This window comes from Diceros bicornis, chromosome 20 (genome assembly GCF_020826845.1).
Source record: "Diceros bicornis minor isolate mBicDic1 chromosome 20, mDicBic1.mat.cur, whole genome shotgun sequence".
Classification (NCBI taxonomy): domain Eukaryota; kingdom Metazoa; phylum Chordata; class Mammalia; order Perissodactyla; family Rhinocerotidae; genus Diceros; species Diceros bicornis.
In genome coordinates, this window is record NC_080759.1 from 15,700,277 (window position 1) to 15,722,735 (window position 22,459).

Genomic DNA, 22,459 nt, shown 5'->3' on the forward strand with positions numbered 1-22,459 from the left:
TAACCATTACTGTAGAAGTAGAAGATGAAAAACAATTCCAGATACAGATAAGTGCTCTCAGAGCAAGAGAGAGAAAACAGTGCAAGAGTAGTGTTGGGGGGGTGAGACTTGTCTACACAGGAAGGTTAGGGAAGACTTTTCTAGGGTGGCAGCATTTGAACTGAGACCTAATGATGAAATGGAGAAGGGCTTGCAAAGAGTTGGGGCAAGAACATTCCTAGCAGGGGCACAGAGCAAAGGCTGTGAGGTGGGAACAAACTTAGTATGTTGAAGGAACAGAAAGAAGACCAGCACGGCTGGAGCTAGGCCAGAAAAGTAGAAAACACTGGCTTTTCAGGGCACAGAGAGGGTGAGAAATTTCTAAGTTGTTTTTATGTGATACTGAAAGACTGATGATCCTCAGCCCAATTTAAACTACAATCACCAAGGCTGTCTTTATGGCCTCTGATATGTAGATCATTTGGAGATATGCCTTTCCAGTAAAAGGAATTATCTTGTCTATGGCTCATGATGGATTCTTGGGAAAAGGCTCAGGCAGCAGGGCATGATGTTTTGTATCAGATGTCAGTTCCACCACCACGGCAGGTGGTGGCAGGTCTCAGATCACCGAGGCTCTGAAATTCCTTTCCTCCTTCTGTCTCTCGTGCCCAATTGGTATCACTTGCTAAGGACAAGCAGATCTCTTCCATGGAGTTCGGAGGTACAAAAAAAAAAAAAAAAAAAAAAAAGAAGTTCTGAGAAGGATTCACTCATTGGAAGTAAAAATGATCTTTATTGCTCTTTCTGATTACAGAAGTAACACATACGTATCATACAAGGAATTTTTGGGCTTTCTAAAACTGCAGCTAAATACATACCTAAACCAGTAAAGGAAGGAGAGGGTTATGTACGTGGGATAAGGCGGGAATCTGATCCTTTACTCAGCTCTGTCTTAACGACGTCTTATCTTGGGTACTCACTGAGGTGACTAGCTTTGAACTTTGAATTCGAGTCATAGGTATAGAGTGATGACCTCATTTGTCCCTTTGAACAATTGCAAAGCAGACCACCAATTTCCAGGGGGAAAATTCTGAGCAGCAAAAGAACTTGGCCCTATGGCAAAGGACTCAAATTTTCAGTCTGATACAAAACAGAGAACTCAAATTCAAGGGAAAGACTACTCAACCAAAAGAACAGTACAGGAAGCTGAATCTGGGCTCGCTCCCAGCTCTTTATTGTTCTTCCACGCTGTCGACACTCTCTGTGGCCAAGGGCACTTATCTAGTTTTTAAATGTCTCTCCACTTGTAGAGGCTGTCCACTCGCTTCACGTCACGACCCACTTCTCCCAATCTTAGCAGCACCTCCAGATTCACGGTGCACTTGGAAGGGCCGACAGGGACTTGTCTATCTAGTCCAGCCAGGTTCCGGTCTCTGAATTACGCTCCTTCATGGACCCTTTTGCAGAGAAAGCGTGTGTGCGCGGGGCGGGCGGGTGGCGGGGAAGCCTGAGCGGGGCCCCAGCGGAGGCACGCCGCGCGGCCAGTCCGCACCCGCCCCTGCTGTGCGCGCGCGGCGGGCCAGGGAGGGCGGCCGACTCTGCGCCGGGCCGGGCGTGAGGCCACAGAACTCTCCGCGGCAGGAGGTCGTGGACCGGAGGCCGGCCCCTCAGCCCACCGCCCGCACCCGAGCCCGGCGGCCCCGCCCCGCAGTTCCCGTCACGTGACGCCGCACCGGCCAATCAGCGCCCGCAGCGCGCAGGCTCGCGATTCAAACTGCGGCGCCGCCGGCTCTCGGGGATCGGCGCCGGCGCGGCCGCAGCCGCCCCGGCGAGCGGGCCATGGAGCACCGCATCGTGGGGCCCGGGCCGTACCGGGCCACCAAGCTGGTGAGTGAGCGTGCGGGGGCCTGGGCGAAGCCGCCGGCCCCCGGGATTCCCCGGCCGGGGCGCCGACCGCCTAGCGGTTGTCAGTCCTCGCTTCTCCAGGGCAGGCCGGGCCTGGGGCTGGAGGCGGGACGTGTTTCGGCTGGGGTGGCCGTTTTCTGGAAGATGCTCCAAGAAAGGCTAACGGGGCTTGGAGCCCAGCCTGCTGGGGGTGGGCGCAGCTTCGATCCCGAGACGTTGACTGGGTTCTCGAGTATCAACGGCGCCTCCCGATTTAAAGCCCCCGGAAGACCAGGGTGACACTCCCCACCCCCGCGCGCTTCGTCCTGGGGAATCCAGCGCCTACACCCGGAGAGGAAAGACCCCGTCCGTGACCGCAGGCCACCCCCCCACGCTCTCCCTTCACGGCAGTGCGGGCGGGGCGTGTCTCCCTCCTGAGTGTCGCATGTGGTGACCCTTGAGATTCTTTCTAACGGTGCCTAGAGCAAAGGCGGATCTCCCTGGTCACGTTTCCGGCTCCTGGCGTTTGTGTTTCTGTCAGCACCGACCTGAATGAGGGGTTGGCCCGGAGGGATGGTCTGAAAGAGCCTTTGCAGACCCTGACGGTCCAGGGTGCTGGCTTTTCTCCTGGGAGAAGAGCTTTGGTATTCAGAGTTCTGAGGCGTACTTGATTTCTTTGTGACCTGGAGCAAGTAATTTTAGTGATTTCTGTTTCAAAGGATTACCGTAATAGAACCAATGATGACAATTTGGTAGTGTCCATGGCAGGTTTGTAAACGGCTTTTTTTTTTTTTTGGTGAGGAAGCTTAGCCCTGAGCTAACATCTGTTGCCAATCCTCCTCTTTTTGCCCAGGAAGATTGGCCCTGGGCTAAGATCCGTGCCCATCTTTCTCTGCTTTATATGGGACACTGCCACAGCATGGCTTGACAAGCGGTGCGTCGGTCCCCTCCCGGGATCCGAACCTGTGGCGAACTTAACTGCTACCCCACCAGGCCAGCCTCTTACATGGCTTTTTATAGAAGCTTAATGGTAATTTGGGTGGAAGGGACCTCTCTCCTTAGTCTGTCACCACGTCTGGCCACATCTACCTTGGGAATTAGTGTCATTGTTCTTTGCACTCTAATGGATAGCCAAGAAAAGATAGAAACAGGGTGGGAGGAGTTATTGCACTCATCTCTGCAAACAATCTACTACAGACACTCAGATGATTCATTCATTAAAAAAAAAATTCCACAAATATAAATTTAGGTTTTCCTTTGGGCTAGCCTCTAAGAGGTATGGATGGCGGTGGCAGGGAACAAATGGGGTTTTTAAAAAATAGTGTTTTCATATCTGTTTCCACTTCACAATTGCCTCTACCATTTGAAGCCATCTGGGATTAGGGCTATTGGTAGGTCCAACTTTAGGGATGAGACAGAGATTGTGCTTTATTAGGGATTTTCAAAAACTTTACTCTCCTTTGTGGAGACCCTCCCCACCCCCGCCCCGTTTATTCTCAGCACTTAACCAAAGGAAACAGAGGGAGGCTCTGGATATTGGGGTAACTAGTTCTCATTCCTCCTGCTTTCGACTTAAGAAATTACATCATAGTGGAACTGTTTTTCATCTCATATTCACAGAATTGTATGAAATACCACTTTTCATAGATGCAGAGTGCCCGTGTATAAGACACTGCTTGATTCTGAGTCACACTAAAATATTACCAAAGGAATTTATAAAGAAAAGCTCTCTGTTCTCTAGAAGTCTTCAGTCCCCAGGAAGTGATAATTCAAATCAAGTTAAGCAAGACTGATCAAGTTAAGCAGAAAATTAAATTACATGAATAATAATGAAAATACCTCAATTTCACCAGAATTTCCCAGGTAGTCAATTCAATTCTCAACTCTATTCTACTTGAGAAACTTGATCTTCAGCTAAGATTTTGAAAACACGGAAAACAATAGCCATTTTTTTTTAAAGTGAGAATTCCTGATTTATTAGTGATCTTGGTTCTTATTACAGGTGCTTTTCCCCCATTGTAAAATCCATAAATATTTCCCCAAGCATAATCATTCAGTTGTGCCTTAAAGCTTTTAGCAGGTAAATCGTGAAGTTTGTGACTAGTCTTTTTACTTATCTGCCCCAGCTCACCTTTCCTCACTATGTCCCCCCTCTGCTGACCATTTCCCCTTCTCCCAACATCACCCTCATCCTAATCTTCAGGAAAAGCTTGGGAAAATCTCTTGGTGTACAAAGAGCAGGACTTTACTTCCTCCTTTCATGGCTTATTATATTTTCTCAAACCATGTACAGCTTCATTTTCTAAAGCACCAAAGTCTCATCTGAAAATAACATTTTATGGACTAGGTAAATTTTTATGCCAAAAGTCAAATGACAGACTCTATAAGTCAATTCATGATGAATATGGAAGCTAATTAGCAACTTGCTCATCTTCACTGAAATAGCTTTCATTTTTGTAACCCACAAATAATTTATTGTTTTATTTTATTTTATTTTTTGTGAGGAAGATCAGCCCTGAGCTAACATCCATGCCAATCCTCCTCTTTTTGCTGAGGAAGACCGGCCCTGAGCTAACATCTATTGCCAATCCTTCTTCTTTTTTCCCCCCTTTCTCTCCCAAAGCCCCAATAGATAGTCGTACGTCATAGTTGCACATCCTAGTTGCTGTATGTGGGACGCAGCCTCAGCATGGCCTGAGAAGCAGTGCATTGGTGCGTGCCCAGGATCCGAACCCCGGGCGGCCAGTAGTGGAGCACGCGCACTTAACCGCCAAGCGATGGGGCTGGCCCCTAATTTATTATTTTAAAAGAAACGATCAAGAGAAAGAAAATTGCTTTTTCTGAAAATTGCTTAAATCTATTAATCCTTTCTTTGAACTTAATTCTGTGTTATCTATATCACCTGATGCAACTGGTCAACTTTAAAAAACTTCTAGCCGTCATTAAATCTGAGAGCTAGAATGGACTCTAAAGATTGTCTAGTCCAATTCCCTCATTTTATTGAAGCCTAAAGGGGTGAACTGACTTGGTCAGGTTTACACTGCTAGTATGTGGCAAGGCAAACTAGATCTAGAATTTGGTTGTCTCCAAACTCCCTGGCCAGGTGCTATATTATTATTATTATTTTTTTTTTACGTAGGTGTATTTTTTTTTTCCCCTTTTTCTCCCCAAGGCCCCCGTAGATAGTTGTATGTCATAGTTGCACATCCTTTCTAGTTACTGTGTGTGGGACGCCGCCTCAGCATGGCCGGACAACTGGTGTGTCGATGTGCGACCGGGATCCGAACCTGGTAGCAGAGCTCAAGCACTTAACCACTAAGGCACGGGGCCGGCCCCGGGTGCTATATTATTATAGCACCACTATCGTAGTACTTTTGGTACTGAGAAGAAAGGAAATGGAATGAATATTCTGGGGAGAATAGGGAGCACATTTCAACACTCAGTGTTGTGTTTTGTAGTTTTGCTCATGATGTTAAGCAAAACCAGTTGTGTTGTATGATTCTTTATTCTTTAAAATAGGGGTCTGAAATAAATAAGTACAACAAAAGATGTCTTAATAATAAGACAAATCTGTTTTGTCCCCTTTGCAATAAAGATTATCTCTTTTAATGTAATATGTCATGTAAAAACATCACTTTCTCAAACTCTGTCTTGTTCTGTGTTGACGGAGGATTTTTTTTTTCTAAATGTGACTGAAAATGGTGAGTTGTTTTAAAGATAACTTAATTCTTTTTAGTTCTTGGCAGAGTAGTTAAATAACCCCCTAATTGTATTTGGAAATAAGTGGGAGCAGACACCACGGTCCTCACTAAGTTTTGAAAGTCTAAAGTATTTCATGGACTGAGTAACTATAATTCATAATGACAAATGCCATTAAAAATCAAAATAAATAAATTCGAAATTCTTTTTATAAATTCTCTTAAAAAAATTTTTTTTTTTTGGTGAGGAAGATTAGCCCTGAGCTAACATCTGTTGCCAATCCTCCTCTTTTTTTTTTTTATTGATGTTTTACTAGTTTTAACATTGTGAATTTTTGGGTTGTACATTTTTGTTTGTCCATCACCGTATATATGACTCCCTTCACCCCTTGTGCCCACCCCCCACCCCCCTTGCCCCTGGTAACCACAATACAGTTTTCTCTGTCCATGTGTGGGTTTATATTCCACATATAAGTGAGATCATACAGTGTTTGTCTTTCTCTGGCTTATTTCACTTAACATAATACGCTCCAGGCCCCTCCATGTTGTTGCAAATGGGACGATTTTGTCTTTTTTTATGGCTGAGTAGTATTCCATTGTGTATATATATCACATTTTCTTAATCCAGTCGTCATTCGAGGGACACTTAGGTTGCTTCCACTTCTTGGCTATGGTGAATAATGCTGCAATGAACATAGGGGTGCATAAGCCTCTTTGGATTGTTGATTTCAGGTTCTTCGGGTAGATTCCCAGTAGTGGGATGGCTGGGTCATAGGGCATCTCTATTTTTAATTCTTTGAGGAATCTCCGTACCGTTTTCCATAGAGGCTGCACCAGTTTGCATTCCCACCAGCTGTGTACGAGGGTTCCTGTTTCTCCACATCCTCTCCAACACTTGTTGTTTTTTGTCTTGGTAATTATAGCCATTCTAACGGGCGGGCGTGAGGTGATATCTTAGTGTTGTTTTGATTTGCATTTCCCTGATGATTGGTGATGTTGAAGATTTTCATGTGCCTATTGGCCATCTGTATATCTTCTTTGGAGAAGTGTCTGTTCATTTCCTCTGCCCATTTTTTGATCGGGTTGTTTGTTTTTTTGTTGTTCAGTTGTGTGAGTTCTTTATATATTATGGAGATCAACCCCTTGTCAGATGTATGTTTTGCAAATATTCTCTCCCAGCTGGTGGGTTGTCTGTTCATCTTGGCCAATCCTCCTCTTTTTGCTGAGGATGACTGGCCCTGGGCTAACATCTGTGCCCCTCTACCTCTACTTTATATGGGACGCCTGCCACAGCATGGCTTGACAAGCGGCAGGTCGGTCTGCATCCGGGATCTGAACCTGCAAACCCTGGGCCCCTGCAACGGAGCTTGGGGACTTAACGGCTACGCCACGGGGCCGGCCCCTAAATTCCCTTTTTTTAAAAAAGAGATATGGACCTTTGGTAAGGATTCTATTAGAAAGTTTCCAGTGTGAAATGAAAACTAGCTGTCAACAGAACAGCTGAAAATCCAGTCGGAATCCTAATAGATTTTTTTCCTATGTGGGAGATGTGTTCAGTTGAAAGCTCATATAGAAGAGTAAAAGTGTGATAATGCAAAAAATTTTTTTAAAAGAAAACTTATAGGTGGTCTATCAGAGATTTAACATTAGTATTGATTGACTGTGATCACAATGGTATAGTATTGCTCGGGAATAGAGAAACAGCTCAGTGGGATAGGGAAGAGAGTTCAGAAACAGAGTCAGGAAAGGTAATATGCAAGGTAACTGTAACAGGCCCGAAGAGTCCCATCGCTCCAGTTCTTGGTCAGTGTAAGAGAGGAATTCAGACACTGACACAACGGCAACAGCAAGCAAGCAAAGATTTATTAGAGGAAAGGTCAGATACGCTCCAGGTGAGGAGCAGGCAGTGCCAGACAACACATCTGCCCTGTGTCTTGAGTTAGTTTTATTTTTATTTGGGCTGTTTAGAAGGGAATTAGCATTATCTGGTTATCTGCCAGTAGTGATTTTTCCTCCAGCCACACGTTAGGGGGAGGAGTTCTTGATCTTCTAGGGGAATCTCCGGAACCCTCATGGCAGTCATCCCCCGTGGAAGGGGGGCTAATGCATATGGAATTTGTATGTAAATTAAAGAAAGGTCAGTGTCCTCTAGAGGTGTAGAGCAGACGGCTTTGTATGTGCTGTTTGTGCACCCCTTATTTTATCGTTGAGGTTGATGGCCTCAGACTCCGGTGGTGGTGCCAGGTGGGTCTCAGTTCCCCTTTATCTGCATCTTGTGGGATGCCAGTAAGATGCTGTGCTGATGCAGCAAGGTCTCCAACTATGATCCCTCGCTCATGTCTACCTAGCTACCTATCTCAACTTAATATTTCAATTCAATGAGAAAAGGATGGCATAATTGCCTCTCCATTTGGAAAAAAATAGAGTTAGAGATCTCCTCCCTCCCACCATAAAAAATTCCAGTTGAGGATCAAATATTAAAAAAAAATCCCTCTAAAATATTAAAAGAGAGGCCGGCCCGGTGGCGCAAGCAGTTAAGTGCGTGCGCTCCGCTTCGGCGGCCTGGGTTCGCAGGTTTGGATCCCGGGCGCGCACCAACGCACTGCTTGTCAAGCCATACTGCCGCGGCATCCCACATAAAGTGGAGGAAGATGGGCATGGATGTTAGCCCAGGGCCAGTCTTCCTCAGCGAAAAAAAGAGGAGGATTGGCAGATGTTAGCACAGGGCTGATCTTACACACACACAAAAAAAATATTAAAAAAAAATTTTGATAAATATTTCTAATACCTCAGGGTAGGGAAACTTTATTAAGAGAGTAAACCATAAAGCCATAAAGAAAAAAGATATATTTGTTTCCTTAAAACAACAGCATCAACGACAAAACCTTCATATATATGGCTAGAGACCACATAAATAAATTGATAAGCCAGGAGAAAACATTTCTAAAACATTTGAGAAAGGATTAATATTCCATATTTATTCATTCAATACATATTTATTAAACACAAGTACTATATGCCAGACATTGTCTTTGGGTGTGAGGATACTGAACTGAGCAAAATAGACTAACTTTCCTGACTTCTGTGCACTTAGATTTAAATTCTAGATTTAAACAGTTCTTAAAATTCATTAAAAAAGAAAGAAAGAGATAACCCAATAGAAAAATGGCAAGTCTTGGACTAAGAAATACAAATGACAAAAGATGAAGATAGGAAAATGCAAATAAAACATAGAGATATCATTTCTTGCACATAGACTGGCAGAAGTGAGAAGAATAATAACATCTGGTTATGGCCAAAGATAAGGCAGTAGGCTCGCACATTGTTGGTAGGAGTGTGAATTGCTACAACTGGTTTAAACATGCTGATACTCTTCAGAAATCTGTTCTATCAAAAATAAAGAAATAAAAGCATTGGTACTTTAGGTTATTCAAGGATATACTTATAAAACCACAAACTGGAAATGGCTGCATGCTCCTCAGTTAGAAAATGGCAAAGGGGCTGGCCCGGTGGTGTAGTGGTTAAGTTTGTGTGCTCTGCTTCCGTGGCCCGGGGTCCACAGGTTCAGATCCTGGCCACGGACCTGTGCACTGCTTATCAAGCCATGCTGTGGCAGGTGTCCCACATGTAAAGAGAGGGAGATGGTCACGGATGTTAGCCCAGAGCCAATCTTCCTCAGCAAAAAGAGGAGGATTGGCAACGGATGTTAGCTCAGGACTAATCTTCCTCAAAAGAAAAAAAAAAAAGAAAATAAAATGGCCGAGTCAGTTATGGAACTCGTTCATTCATAAGAATGGGCTAGATCTATGGATATTGGCACAGAAAGATATCCATGGTATGATAAATGCAACAGCAAGTTGTACAATATGATTGATCTCGTTTCTTAAAAAAGGAAGCAAACAACAAAAATAAATAACACATTTACATACAAAGGGAAAAGTTCTGTATATGTGTGTATATGTTTGATAGTTATGTGGGATTGGAGAGACACAGGGCAGACTCTTGTATATACTTATACACTTAATTTGTTACAATGTGCATTATTACTTCTGTAATTAAAATAATGAGTAGAGGAACTGCTAAGCAGCCGAGTCAATTAATAGACATATTTATTTATATTTCAAAATATTGTGTCCCAGAGAGCCTTGTCTTTATTTTGTTTATGTAATTCATAAAGTACTATGCACTAAGTTCAGGTGATTATGATAATTCAATCAATATAAAATAAGTGAAAGTCTTTTTTATTAACCTTTCTTTTTTCCCACCTCCCAACATATTTGATCAGGACTAAAATGAAAGCTGAGTGTTAGCAGAGAATTAAAAACAAATTATTAGGGGCTGGCCTGGTGGCATAGCAGTTAAATGCGCGCGCTCCGTTTCAGCGGCCTGGGGTTCGCAGGTTTGGATCCGGGGTGTGGACCGATGCATGGGTTGTCAAGCCATGCTGTGGCGGCATCACGTATAAAGTAGAGGAAGATGGGCATGATGTTAGCCCAGGGCCGGTCTTCCTCAGTAAAAACGGGGATTGGCGTCGGATGTTAGCTCAGGGCCAATCTTCCTCACAAAAAATCCCCCCAAAAAACCAAATTATTAAAAATACCTGGAAATTGTTTAAACCTATGTTAATATTCATAGGTACTTGGCATAATGAAATGATCTCTTGAGGAGGAGACCATAGAACAGGATTTCAGATCTTATTCTGAGACTAAGTACCTGAGTGACATGTGCCAATTTGTATGTCCTTCAAACTTCATTTTGCCCCAAAGTTCTTTCCAGCTCTAGAATAGATTGAACCCCATAATTCGTGTTGAGATTATCTTGGAAATTTTATATGTTATCCTTATCTTTAAGGAATGCCTTATCTTTTACAAAGGCCTTACGTAGCCAGGATTGCATTTGACCTCACAATAACCTGGTGAGGTAGGTGGGCAGAAGTGAAGTCAAGTCACCATTCATGAACTCTTCATGGGCTCTGTTTCTATTATTCATTACTTAGTTCTAGCCATTTGCTCTGCTTTTCCTCTGTTTACATACATTCCTTCTTTCATCCACTCACTTCCCTCCCCTCTCTCTTCCACATTCAATTTACCACCACAACCAGCCAATTCATATTTATCAACTTTCAGATTGGTAATCTAAAATAGTGATTGCTCTTAAGGAGGATTTTAATATATAAGCATGTGTGTGTGTATATATATGTGTCTGTGTTTTGTTTTTAGCTTTTTATTAAATATAACATGACAGAAAGGTACACAAATTATAAATATACAGCTCAATGAATTTTCACAAAGTGAGGCACCCCATGTAACCAACACCCAGATCAAGAAATATAACATAACCAGCACTCCAAAGGGCCCCCTGCCCCACTCAGTCTCTACCTCCATAAAAATTAACCACTGTTATGATTTCTAATATCATGGATTAATTTTGCCTGCTTTTTAACTTTATGTAAATGGAATCATATAATATTTACTTTTCATATCTGGCTTTCTTATGTCAATATTGTGTTTTATCTGTTAATCATCTTTGTTATTGCATGTAGTAATAGTTCATTCATTTTCATTGCTGTACAGCATTCCATTGCATGAATAAAACACAATTTATCTGTTCTTATATTGATGGACATTTGGATTGTTTTTGCCTATTAAGAACAATGCTGCTGTGAACAGTGTGTTTTTTGGTGAACATATATATGCATTTCTGTTGGATATATACTTAGGAATGGAATTTCTGGGTTATAAGGTGTGCATATATTTAGCTTTTGTAGATACTGCCAACCTGTTTTTCAAAGTGGTTGTACCGATTTATATTCCCTCCAGTAATGTATGAGATTTCCAGTTGCTCCACATTCTCACCAGCACTTAGTATTGCCTATCTTTTTCATTTTAGCTGTTCTGTAGGTGTGTAGTGGTATCGCGTTATGGATTTCTTTTGCATTTCACTGATAATTAGAATGAAAAATTTTTTCTTTTTGCTGAGAAAGATTAGCCCTCAGCTAACATCTCTGCCCATCTTCCTCTATTTTGTATGTGGGATGCCACCACAGCATGGCTTGATGAGCAGTGTGTATGTCAGTGCCCAGGATTCGAACCTGCAAACTGCAGGCCGCTGAAGCAGAATACGAACTTAAACACTACGCCACCTGGCTGGCCCCTGCATTTCACTGATAATTAATCAGGTTAAACATCTTTGCCTATGTTATGGTAAATTTGGAGATCCTTTTATGTGAAGTGCCTGTGTACGACTTTTTCAATTTTTCTATTGGAGTGTCTGTCTTTTTTTTCTTGATTTGAATTTTTTGTTTTGTTTTGTTTTTGAATTTCTGGTTATATGTTATCTTACTGCGTGGCTTGCCTTGTTTCTGTGTGTATTTTTATTTTTTTTTATTTTATTATTTTTTTTTGTGAGGAAGATCAGCCCTGAGCTAACATCCGTGCTAATCTTCCTCTTTTTTTTTTTTTTTTTTTTTTTTTGCTGAGGAAGACCGGCTCTGAGCTAACATTTATTGCCAATCCTCCTCCCTTCCCCCCCCCCCCAAAGCCCCATTAGATAGTTGTATGTCATAGTTGCACATCCTTCCAGTTGCTGTATGTGGGACGCGGCCTCAGCATGGCCGGACAAGTGGCGCGTCGGTGCATGCCTGGGATCCGAACCCGGGCCGCCAGTAGTGGAGTGCGCACCGAACCGCCAAGCCACGGGGCCGGCCTCTGTGTGTGTTTTTAAGAAGTTAAAAAAACCTTTAAAATCTGGACCAACTTAACTTGAAGCATGGCTTATAACAGTGTCAAATGAAGAAAAAGATTAATATGCATAAGGCAAAAAGATGTTAGAATTTGGCCAGGAGGAAGACATGATTGAGAATCAGAGTGGAATTAAATTGTCTGAAGTTAGAAGGTGATTAAAAAAAAAAGTAGAAAAGTGAAAGACCAATTAATCATTTATTATTGAATACCTGCTGCGTGTGGTGCACTGTACTACATGTCCAGGGCGCATGCTTGCAACTGATCCGACTTCCGCCCTTTAAGCACCTGGTGTTGTATACTCAGGAATTATTACTGTGACTGAGAAAGTTAGCCATCAAACATAGAAGAGAAATGGGACAATCGTTATAGAGGTGGTTGGGCAGTAGAAAGTATGAAGAAAAGCCTGGAAGAAAAGTTCTGATCAGAAGGGAAAACAGAGACCTAATGCTGGGCGAAATAAAAAGAATATGCTCAGATTAGAACTCTGGTTGAAAGAAAAAGGTGAAATCAGAAAATCTGATTTCTATAAGAAGGGAGGTGAATAATAAAAGACTCAGGGTTTGTAAAGTGATATACTTGAAAGAGAAGAGAGAATGGTTATGAGAGTAAGACTATGAGATTTCAGGACTTTTAGGAGGACTGATGGGAAGCCTAGGGTCCTAAAAAGATGTTAGAGTAATTATGTAGGAAGAACACCATATGTGAACATTTTGTTTATTTTAGGGATGGCTGATGAAGGCCTGAGTGTCTAGGTTTTTTTTTTTTTTAAATAGGAAAATATTCTGCAGAGTTTTTAAGGATGCTTTGACATCAGGCACTATATCTTGTGCATCTCTCTTTTCCTCTCCCCATACAATACCTTTCATGTAATAAACAGTAAATATTTGCTGAATGAGGTGAAGTCATATTAAACATAGAGCTCCAAGAAGTGAATTATGCATGTTAGGCTCAGTTTTACCACTATTTTTGATATGTTTCTCATTAATGTAAAAATCCTTTAAGTTCACACAATAGCACAACTTGATGGTAATATCTCCAGTAAATATTTATTGAATGAATAAATGCATTTTTTAAAGTTACTTTTTCTTTAGAGTGTGAAGGTTATAAATTAAAAATTTTTTTTTTTTTTTTTTTGTGAGGAGATCAGCCCTGAGCTAACATCCGCCAATCCTCCTCTTTTTTTTGCTGAGGAAGACGGCCCTGGGCTAACATCGGTGCCCATCTTCCTCCACTTTATATGGGACGCCGCCACAGCATGGCTTACCAAGCAGTGCGTCGGTGCGCGCCCGGGATCCGAACCAGCGAACCCCGGGCCGCCGCAGCGGAGCGCGCGCACTTAACTGCTTGCGCCACCGGGCCAGCCCCTAAATTAAAAACTTTTAAGGCTCCATCTGTTATTAAGGCAGTCTTATAAATGGAAAAATTGCATTCATTGTGTTAAATATCTGGGATGTAATAACCTTTAAAAAAAATTCCTTGATTACTAAATGCCTTTCTTTCTTTTTTCCCCTAGTGGAATGAAACAGTTGAGCTTTTTCGCGCTAGGATGCCATTGCGGAAACATCGCTGTCGTTTCAAAAGTTATGAACGTTGCTTCACGGCGGCCGAAGCTGTGGACTGGCTACATGAGCTGCTGAGGTGCAGTCAGAACTTTGGCCCTGAAGTGACTCGCAAACAAACGGTCCAGCTGCTAAAAAAATTCCTGAAGAATCATGTTATTGAAGACATCAAGGGAAAATGGGGTCAGGAAGATTTTGATGACAACCGTCACTTGTATAGGTAATGACAAGTAAACCCTGCAGGGGAGGAAGGATGATGGGGAGGATGATGGATCTGGTCAGAGTCTGTTGAAGCTTCCTCGGATGAAAGAATTTACCATGTCCCTTGGAGTGATGCTCTTACTTGTGATTTGTTGAGTGGAGAACTGAATGTGTCCTTACAGTAAGACCAATTATAATGTTTCTTGGCTCCATCGAGCACCCCACAGCAGTCTCTTGTTGCAGTGACTTTTCAGTCAGGAAATCTTTTCATGCCTTTTGCATACCTGGGAGGAAGGCTACAATAGCTTAATACTCCTAGAGAATCTGAAAGAGTGAAACAGTAGCTCTGAGTTGGGCCTTTCTGAGCCATGAGAAGGTGTGTGTTCAGGGGGTTAGGGGCGCAGTGGGTCTGATCTTTGAGCAGAGCTCAGGGCCTATACAAAGAATTGTTCTCCAATTCCCTGAGGTCTCAGATTAATCCTGGCAATGCATTTCCCCAAACATTTTTGTTCATGTTTCCATCTATTTTATGATTGGACACTTACCACCAGATAATCCAAGGGAAAATGGATGTCTCTCTGCTTGCACTTTCCTTCTCATTGCACACTAGGTTTTTTTATTTATGGGGGTGGAGGGGACCTACCTAAGATTCAGGGAATGGAAGAAGACTAAAGAGGAATGAAGTCACACAAGTCCAGAAAAGAGAAACTGTTGAGTTATCTACAGAGAGGCCTACCAAAGCGCTAAGAACCTGAGAGAGATTCAAAGAAGAGATGGAGAACATGGACCTTTAATATTTGCTTTCTCTTACTCCAACAGAAAAATAAGAAATGCTCTTTTATTTATTGCTGAGGAAGATTCGCCCTGAGCTAACATCTGTGCCAATCTTCCTCTATTTTGTTATGTGAGAGGCTGCCACAGCATGGCCACCAATGAGTGGTGTAGGTCTGTGCCCGGGAACCAAACCTAGGTCGGGAACTGAACCTGGGCCACTGAAGCGGAGCATACTGAATTTAACCACTAGGCCACAGGGCTGGCCCCAGGAATGCTCTTATAACACATTTAATGAGGGTGTTTTGGTGCCACTGGGACCCATGGCTGTGAGCAGAGAAAACCTGGCTGTTTCCTACCTGAACCATTTCTTTGGTTTCTTCATGGACTAACTGCTGTGAGAGGCTACAGAGCAGCGTGAGAGTGGTCAGCAAGGCTAAGAACAGACAGTGCTGTACATTTAGAATCTAACTTCTCAGAGTTTCATCAGCAGTCTCCAGCTTCTAGAAAACAAGATTGTCATCTGGGCAATTAGTTGTCTCTCTATTTGGCAGTTATTTCCGGCTTGCTGATCCAACTTTTAATGAGGATCTTGGGTGATTTTAGCTTATTCTGGCCCATAGTGCTTGTTAGCATCAGGCAGTGGAAACTCTAGCCCTGGTTCCATATGCCTTCTCATTGGGGATTCTTAAGTGATTATTTCTCTTGGGAAATTCTAATTGCTTGTACCGTACCGTCAAGATTTAGCTAGAACACTTCTAAAAGATTCTCTGGGTGAGTAACTTCCAATCTGTTCTACTGTGACCTTAAATTGGATACTATCCATCGAGTCCCATGAGGCTTTTTTTTTTGTGAGGAAGATCAGCCCTGAGCTAACATCCATGTTAATCCTCCTCTTTTTGCTGAGGAAGACCGGCTCTGAGCTAACATCTATTGCCAATCCTCCTCCTTTTTTTCCCCAAAGCCCCAGTAGACAGTTGTATGTGATAGTTGCACATCCTTCTAGTTGCTGTATGTGGGACACCGCCTCAGCATGGCTGGAGAAGTGGTGCGTCGGTGTGCGCCTGGGATCCGAACCCGGGCCGCCAGTAGCAGAGTGTGCGCACTTAACCAATAAGCCACGGGGCTGGCCCCCGTGAGGCTTTAAGAGTCCTCCAGAGAGTAAAATAGGAGCCTGCTCTGGGAGCCGACCACCCAGCACTGACTGTTAGAGTGTGTTTCCCTTCAATATGAAGACTTACTCAAGTTTGTTATTAGTGCCATCAAATCGATTCTGACTCCTAGTGACCCTGTGTACAGCAGAGCCTTCCGGTGCTATATCAGACAGTGCTCCACTGCTGTTCATAGGGTTTTTATGGCCAATTTTTTCGGAAGTGGGAGGCCAGGTCCTTCTTTGTAGTCTGTCTAGTCTGGAGGCTCCGCTGACACCTGTCCACTATGGGTGACCCTGGTGGTATTTGAAATACTGGTGGCATAGCTTTCAGCGTCACAGCAACACACAGCTGCCACAGTATGGCACCCAACAGACGGGTGTTGTGGTTCCCCGATGGGGAACTGAACCCAGGCGGCAGCAATGAGAGTGCTGAATCTTAAGCACTAGACCACCGGGGCTGGCCACGTAATCATATATCCCCCTTGAAAACAGAGTGCACAGACAGACTAAATTCATCCATTAAATAACGATTTTTTGCCCAGTTTCTCTTATGAAATACTTGTGAGTCATAATGAGAACAGTATTTTCTTGCATTATTTACCACCTGAAAACTCATAGCTTTCCGTTTTCCTGAGTGGAAGTTCTGTAAGTTAACCATTGATGTTTGCCAACTTCTCAGATTAATTTGGGATGAAATCTATGTAGACGTGTAAATCATTTGTGAAGGGGCATGTGCCTTGAATGGAGAGTGAGCTGATGAGTGTGGAGCAGCTGTTGCACACATGCAGCTTCTGGGACCGGTGCGCAGGGTCCTCACAGCTGCAGACCAGTGCTCCAGGGAAGAATGGGGGCTGATTGCTTTTCGTAGCTGAATAGTACTACTGCCAGATTACAATGAAAGCAGACGAGGGAGATCAGGAGCTGGAGGCAGGTTAGATGTGAAAATAGATGGAGAGTCAATAAGGTGCAGAAATTTCAGAACATGCTTTTAAATATCAAGGTTTATGGAAGAGGAGCCTTTATAAGTAGTATCAACAGGTATTGAGAGCTCTTGCTGGGAAGAAAGGAACTAACAGTCTGCAGCACCTGTGATGTGCCAGACTCGTCACATAATTGTCATTTAACTCAACACCTGTTGATGTAGTGGTATTATCCTAATTTTAAAGATTAGGAAATTAATAAGGCCAAAGTTACTAACTTCACCAAAGTCACTCAGCTAGTAGTGGAAGTCGGGATTTGAATTGAGGTCTCTCTCTGAAGCCTGTGCTCTGTGGTATGCCATACTGCCTCCATTTCCACAGCAGGAAGTTGACTTAACTTATTAAATAAATTAGTGAGTGAATGAGTAAACACAGAATAATAAACAAGAAACATTTGGTGTAGTCAACACAGAATTCCAGTAACATATTACTATGTAATACATATTAAATTATCAGCTGTCTTCTTCAAGAAGTTCTCAACTAAAGGAGGTAAGGTAAACATAATCAGCCTGTATTTATAAATACAGCAGGGAATAGGTGGTTTCCTGGGTGTGCAGTTAGAGAAAGGCATAATTAGAGAAAGCTACATGAAATATAAAGGCTCTTACAGTATTTTTTAAAGATAGAAATTATATATATACACACACACACACACATTAGAGAATTTTATAACAGAAATGATGAGTCAAGCTTTTTTTTTGGAATGTGTCAAATCTTATTTCTAGTTTAGAAAAATGTATGTCGTATTTGTTCTGTGACTGCATTTACATTTGTTAACCATGAATTTTTTTCTCAAGAATCAAAGAGTTAAGTATAGAAAATAGAAGGAGATAGTGAATTTTACTGCATAGGAAAGGAAAGCAAGATCCTAATATTTGAATGTCCATAATAATCAGAGGAGACATTGCAGAGAAGTGCCCAGAGCTATTTACGGAACCACTTCTTTCCTGCTACTAATCCCGATGACTAGAAAGAGTTCTGGATGTGCTGCTGGTGAAGACAGTTTTAGATTTCACGGAAAGGCCCTCGTAGTTGAGCCAGATGCTGTCATTTGTGTCTACCAAGCTTCGTGGCCCTAGACTTCTGATGAGGAGAATCAGTTACACTACCTTGTATTTTTACACGAAATTTCAGTTTATGAAGCAGCTTCCCTTCCATGATCTCATTGGATCTTCATGACAACCCTGTAAAGTGGACAGGGTGGGTATTTCATCCTCAGAGAACTAGACATTTTTCTCTTTGAAGCATCTAAACAAAACACCAGGCATGTTCTAGTTAAAGAAATTCTGTAGTGATCATTGAATCTGCCCATATATGTATGTGAACATATGTAGGATTATGTAGGATTATTTAAACCTAATGTAATTGGCTATATAAAAATAGAAGTGTATTTTGATAATTGCTCGTTTTGGGCTATTTAATGAGGGAAGTGTTGGGCCCGTCCTAGAGCTTCAGCAGGATGGGGTTCCTCAGTCTGGAGCCTACACCTGGCCCTTGCCCTCTCTTGTTAGTGATGCTGTCTCTGGTGGGTGGTTGTACCAGAGGTGGTGTTCCAGTGTACAGAGAGGACTTCACTGGCTCAGATGTGGTGGTTGCCATGCAATGTGTAGGGAACCATTTCCCTTTATTCTCCTGTCTCTCCCTGTTGCTTTTTTTCTGTCTTCTTTGTTTCTACCTCTTTATGCGTGTCACTGTCATGTTCCTACTTCTTTTTCCTTTTCTTTTCCTCCTACTTCATTTCTCTCTCTTTTTCTTTCTGTCTTTTCCCCCTTATATTTGCTTTTTTTCTGGCTTATTTCCAAAATACTGATTTTAATTTGAACCTAAAATTTGTTCTGTAGATATTGCCAGCTTTATTGAATAATGTTACTTTCACAGTTCTTAGTTTAAAAAACAGAGGAATCATGCTACCTGGTTTTAAGACTTGCTGTGTAAAGCCACAGTAATGAAGACTGTGGTGTTGGTGAAAGGCTGGTCACTTACATCAGTGGAACAGAATAGAGTCCAGAAATGCACAAAAATGGCCAATTGATTTTTGACAGGTGTAAAAGCAATTTAAAGGAAAAAGATTAGTCTTTTTGGCAAATGGTGTTGGAACAATTAATTGGACATCTGTCCATCTGTATGCAAAAAATGAACCTCAGTCTAAACCTCATACTTTATACAAAAATTAATTCAAAGGAAATTATAGATTTAAATGTAAAACTATAAAAATTTTGGAAAAACAGGAAAAAATCTTCATGCTGTGGGGATAGGCAAAAAGTTCTTAGATATGACACCAAAAGCATGATTCATAAAAGGAAAAACATGATTCATAAAAGGAAAAACATGGTAAATTGGACTTTATCAAAATTAAAAACTTTTGCCCTGTGAAAGACACGATTAAGAGGATGAGAAGACAAGCTACAGATGGGGAGAAAATATTTGCAAGCCATATATATGCCAGTGGACTGGTATATTTAATATTTATATTTATATATTATATACTAATATTGTATATATTTATATTTATATATTAAGAATATATAAAGAGCTTACAAAACTCAGCAGTAAGAAAACAAACAATCCAATTAAAAAATGAACAGAAGGCTTGAATAGACACTTCACCAAAGATACAGATAGCAAATAAGCACTTGAAAAGATGTTTAACATCATTAGCATTAGGGAAATGCAAATTAAAACCATGATGAGATACTACTACATATCTATTAGAAGGGCTAAAATAAAAATACAACATCCAGAGCTGGTGAGGATATAGAGTGATTGGAAATCTCATCCGTTGCTAGTGGGGAGCCTAGACTGCTAGGTAGTCACTTTAGAAAACAGTTTGGCAGGTTTTATTTTTGGGAATTCTTTTGAAGTTAAACATACCTACCATATGACTCAGTAGTCCTGCTCCTAAGCATTTACCACAGAGAAATGAAAACTTACATTCACACAACAACTTGTACATGAATATTTATAGCAGCTCTGTTAATAATTGCCAATAGCTGAAAACATCCCAAACTTCTTCAATGGGTGAATGGATAACGTATACCGAGAAAAAAAAAAAAATCAATTTTACTATATGCTGATGACTTTTTTTTAATACTGGAGATTTGAAAAGTCTCTATTTGTACTTCTAGCAAGGGTAATCTGAATTTACATTGATTTGAAGTAGATGGCTCTTTAGTTATTTTCTGTGATTCTGGGAAAAATTCTTCGTTAGTACCCTCTAGGTCTTTTGAAGGGAACGGTTTTTAGGAACTTCTTCAAGTTAAGGGACTATTGGCTCCCTCTAGTGGATGTCTTTTGTTTTCATAGTGAAGCTCAAAATTGAGTGTGATTTTCATTTTTATTCATTTCATCAAATCCTGGGTTCTTGTGTGTAATAGTTGGATAAATATCTTGGCCTTTGTAGGCATCAGTTTTTTCATCTAAAATTGTAGGAATGGACTAGACCTTTAAGGTCTTTCTTTGTGTGTGTATGTGAGGAAGATTAGCCCTGGGCTAACATCCGTGCCCATCTTCCTCCACTTTATATGGGACGCCGCCACAGCATGGCCTGACAAGCGGTGCATGGGTGGGCGCCGGGATCCGAACCTGCGAACCCCGGGCCGCCAAGGGGGAGCATGCAGTTAACCACTACGCCACCGGGCTGGCCCCTAAGGTCTTTTTTAATTCTAAACTTTTATGATTCAAAATATTGAGTACTTATCACCTGTGTTTCCCAATCCAAGGCAATGAAGGAGATAAAAAAGAAATATAACATGATTCTTTTCCTTCCCAACTTTGCTATCTCTATTGAGAGAGAGTATACATACATGAAAAAGTAGCAGAACCAAGGCAGTATTTAATTAACCAAAATGAACCTGTAACAAATAATAAATTAGAGGTTCTACACTGACAGTCCTTGGGTTGACACATCTATATTGTCGGGCTGGCATAGTATTTTTAGTCATTAAAATTTTCTTCTCTCATGTTTATTTTTCAATTTCGTGTATTTTGTGAAGGTAATACTTTCACCTGGTTCAAAATTTACAAAGTACAAAAGAGTATATACAATGAAAAGCTCCCTTCTACCTCGCTCCCCCAGGGAGAGTTTAGGGCTGGAACTTGGATTGGATCTTTCTTATTTTTATTACCTTTATTCTAAAGTTATGTTGCTTTTTTGTATCTTAAATGCCAGTTTGTCCTGCTTGAGAAAAAGCCAAGTAACTTTCACATGCACAATAGAAGAGAGTGAGGAGCAGAGGGAGGAAGAACAGAATAGACAATGCTTTATTCTTATTTTTCCCATGTAAAATCTTAAGCAAAAAATATAGAAAAATCACAATGTTAACAGTCATTATTTCTGGGTAGAGGGTTAAAAAACAGCATAAGTTATTTTCTCTCCTCTTAATTTTATACGAGTATATATTGTTCTCATTTTCAGATTTTTTAATCATTCCAGTAAAAGGTGAATAAATCGTATTGTTTGAAAGTTTACAATGACAGGATGAGTTCTTTTTTGTCACCTCTACCTCTATACCACTATCCTTCCTGCTTTCTGGAGAGTCAAAATTCACCCGGAAGAGAGAAGGCACAAAAGTAGCCAAAAAATCTTGGACACCAGGACATTTTGCTTTCTCAGAAACTAAAATATCATAAAGCTATAATTCAAATAGTGTAAAAATAGAATTGGAGTAAATAAATATGGAACTGAATAGAATATAGAAAAAACAAACTCTCCACCCAGATCCGTCCATCAGAGGGGCCTAATGTTATTAGCTTCTAACACAGTGTCTTAAAAAATTATGAACCTGAAAGTCTTTTTTTTCCAGTTTATTGAGCAATAATTGACACATTTCACTGTATAAGGCACATGGCACCTGAGAGTCTTGAGATGGGGCAAGCCCACTGCAGTTGCCCCACTCCCCACCATTTCCCTACGTGATCCCACACTGTATCGTGATTCTGCTGTCTGCCTGGCCAGTGCAGGAATTGTGTCTGTGACCCAGTGGATGTGGACCGGAGGGTTTTGAGACCTCCTGGAGGAGGGGGTGGAAAACTTCAACCTGGGTCTTGAGAATGGGGTAGAATACAGATGATAAGAAGGGATGGGAAGAAGGAGGAGGTTTCAGCTGACAAGGATCACAAGACCAAGGCTCACAGTCAGAAATGCATAAGTCAGCGCTACAGGGAGAAGAGGGAGGAGACTGACCAGGCGGCAGAAGAAGTTTCAGGTCAGAAAGTCATAGGGAGGGCCGGCCCCGTGGCTTAGCGGTTAAGTGTGTGCGCTCCACTGCTGGCGGCCTGGGCCCGGATCCCGGGCGCGCACCGATGCACTGCCTCTCCAGCCATGCTGAGGCCGCGTCCCACATACAGCAACTAGAAGGATGTGCAACTATGACATACAACTATCTACTGGGGCTTTGGGGGAAAAAATAAATAAATAAAATTAAAAAAAAAAAAAGAAAGTCATAGGGATAAATTTGGTGGAGTTTCTTTTTTTTTTTTTTAAAGATTTTAT

The 22,459-nt window shown here is 41.7% G+C and overlaps 1 protein-coding gene across 2 annotated transcripts in view; it reads left to right on the plus strand.

Moving 5' to 3' along the window:
* The first annotated feature begins 1,784 nt into the window (after window positions 1–1,784).
* The window catches only part of DEPDC1B (DEP domain containing 1B), a 78,597-nt gene continuing 57,922 nt past the window's right edge, over window positions 1,785–22,459 (plus strand). For both annotated transcript variants that reach the window (XM_058564037.1, XM_058564038.1), the window contains exons 1-2: window positions 1,785–1,866; window positions 13,818–14,083. In XM_058564037.1, coding sequence (XP_058420020.1) covers window positions 1,819–1,866; window positions 13,818–14,083 — 314 coding nt within the window. In that variant the 5' untranslated portion in view covers window positions 1,785–1,818. The remainder of the gene's footprint in view (window positions 1,867–13,817; window positions 14,084–22,459) is intronic.